Genomic DNA, 3,018 nt, shown 5'->3' on the forward strand with positions numbered 1-3,018 from the left:
CACGGAATGCTTTGCTGCGTTATGAATCACTTGACAGTTACAATTAGCTTTAAGGTGGCTGGAGCGTGATATGTTTTAAGGAGTAATATTTAGGCATTTCATATAGCATTTATATCTAAGCTGTGTTACTGTGTGAGAAGTAAATGAATATTAGTGTGTGTAATTCGTAAAATTCATAATCGCGTTCTCGTTTCACCGGGCGGCTCACTGCCCGCATATCGACCACATGCATTACGTATTCCCGGAACTAATTGCTTACGCTGATAATAGTATAGAATATAGATACTTTTCATGTATCTGTGATTACAATTAGTGATTCACTGATTTTGCATATAGTAGTTATACAATATGATTTTTTTTAGTTAATGTTTACAAAACTGATAGTATACAATATAGTAGTAACGGGTTTACACAATATTTATCGTTATAAAAAATATAAAATTATTTTATGTATTACTATAAAATAATTATAAAAAATTAATTTCTATATATCTATTAGGTATAAACTTTCATAACTCGTTACACTTATATTTTTGTAAGACAATAGATTAAATATAGGTATTATTGTAATTTTATCATTGGTAAGACATTTTTAAATAAATGTACCTACCTCTAAAACTAAAACTATAATAGTATTTTACTTTAATATTCATCTTTTATTAACTGTTTTAACAGAAAGTCCATATAAAATGTGGTAAGCTGAGTTGCCATTTTTTCATTCCAAAAACTATCGTCTCTTTTAATTTTCTCGAATAAAAATCCTATAAAATAATAAATTTAATTAAGTAGTATAAAGTAATTTATATAAATTAGTAAATAAATATCTTATATACCTTTCGGTGTCCAAATACAAAAATAACAATACATTCTGCGAGTAATGTGAAGTTGACCCTGCACTTGATAATAGTAATTATCTGTTCTTTTCAAATGCAATTTGTCATCTAATATTTTACAACTCTTTATTTTTTTACTATTTATTCCTTCTTCTGGAGTCATATCTTTGGCACTTGCTGGGCATTTTATTTCAACAAGTGAATCTGATCCGATCAATCCATCAGGAGATGCAGCTAAAAATGGCTGATTTAAATCTACTATCAACCCTGATGGTAACATTTTTTTATTGATTTTATTTTCCAATTGCTCGATGGCAATCATTTCATGCTCTATTCCGTACCAAGTTGCTGCATTTCCTTTAAAAGTTCCAAATAACATTTCATTTACAATATTTACACGTGAAGTAGATTCGCGTAATTTGCATAATTTGCCAAAATATGAAGCTGTTAATCTAAAGAGTCAAAATAAATAAATAAATTAAAAATAATTGTAGGACAATTTATATATATATAATATATATTTATAACTTTATACATACGTTAAGTACGACGTAATACTAACCGTTTTTTACGTTCTAAATGCCACTCATCACATTGATGTTGTCTCTTTGTCATATCTTCTAAAGACCAAATTTCATTCTCCGTCAGTTTTAATTTATTTAAAAATGCCGTTTCTAATTGAGAGTACTCTGTTTTGAAAATTTTATCAAGTATAAGAATTGATGAAATAGATATTTGGTGTAAATTTCAAGTTTCTACAATTATTTGTTTATATACAACAACAAAATAATGATAGTGAATATCTAATATTTTAATTGAAATGCTCATAAAAGTATAATTTGACTTTTCGGTAGAAATTTTTTATTTGATAAAAGTAGACAAACTCATGAAGAATTTCGTATAGAATTTTCAAACCTTAGATTTAAAAAGAAGAATTTTTATGAATTTCCAACTCAAAATAAATTTCAAATTTGTCAAAATTCGAACTTTCAATACTTATTAAAAAAAATTATGACTATGTATTTTTAATATTTTTTAACTACTATTGTGACAATATATTAGAAGTCTTGTATCAAATTTTGAAGCTTTTTTACCCAACGAATAAAATTTTATTTTCATTTATAAAAAAAAAACACAACATAGTAAAATCAATACATTCTTTGCTCCGCTCAGAATCTAAAAATGAATTAACTAATATTATTAGAGCATGTTCATCATCTCAGGAGTTATATAAATATTTAATTACTCAAATATAAAATCCAAATACAAATATCAGCATATATTTTGAATTAATATTTAGAATTTTCAGTATGATTATAATATCATCCAATAGTTAATTAATACAATAGATTTGTAATATATTTTATACTTACTTTTTTAAATCTATTTAGGGAGTTAATTTTTCCTTTGTTCCTCTTTTTTTTTGGATAAAACAGTTTTAGTTTTTTTTCCATAACGCCAGTCTTTTTTACTGTCCATAGTATCGAAGATATCAAATATTTATTCCACAAAAAAAATCTCTCACTAAGGACTGCACATTAGTTTCAAACAACAGCAGACGTCTGACTAATCGAAATTCGAAATTCCAAAATCAAAATTAGAATATTACTTTTATTCCCCGTAGAATAATAAGTACCAACGACCGGTGGCGGACCGGAACAGTTGAGCCAGACGATAATTTATTAATTATTATTATATTGTGCTGACCGCTGCCGGCGCACGTTTTCTTATCTTACATTATATTCCAGGAATATGATGGCAGTTTATTTTCAATTAGTACCTATCGCCAAATTCGCCGAGCCGATACATTTCCGCACTCGCAGGCACATGTCAATGCTATAGATTTTGTCAAATAAACATCACACTATTTAAATGACAAAAATGCCAAAAAGCTAGACAAAATTGTGGGAGTTGGATTAGACGGATTTTTATTTTGAAAATGAATATTAATTAGTCATTATGTTAGTTAAGGAATGGTCGAGGGGATTTTCTTTATAAAAATTATTCGATAAAATATTGACAATTTAAAAAAATAAGAATTTTTGTATTTTATATATATAAGTACACCATTATTTTTTGTAATAATGATAAATTTCCACGGCCATGCTTTAGAAGAGTTGTTGAAGATTTTCAATTGGTTTTTAAAATTAAAATCCGTCAAACCCAAGTCCCACAGTTTTGTCTA

The 3,018-nt window shown here is 26.9% G+C and overlaps 1 protein-coding gene across 1 annotated transcript; it reads right to left on the minus strand.

The window, feature by feature from the left end:
- Positions 1-619: 619 nt before the first annotated feature.
- Positions 620-1,474, minus strand: LOC115033393. The gene is made up of 3 exons (XM_029485787.1): positions 1,396-1,474; positions 834-1,285; positions 620-761 (listed from the first exon to the last, which is right to left on the minus strand). Exons 1-3 carry the CDS (start codon positions 1,446-1,448, stop codon positions 643-645), a joined length of 624 nt encoding a protein of 207 aa, XP_029341647.1. The 5' UTR covers positions 1,449-1,474; the 3' UTR covers positions 620-642.
- Positions 1,475-3,018: the final 1,544 nt, after the last annotated feature.

This window comes from Acyrthosiphon pisum, chromosome X (assembly GCF_005508785.2).
Source record: "Acyrthosiphon pisum isolate AL4f chromosome X, pea_aphid_22Mar2018_4r6ur, whole genome shotgun sequence".
NCBI lineage: Eukaryota > Metazoa > Arthropoda > Insecta > Hemiptera > Aphididae > Acyrthosiphon > Acyrthosiphon pisum.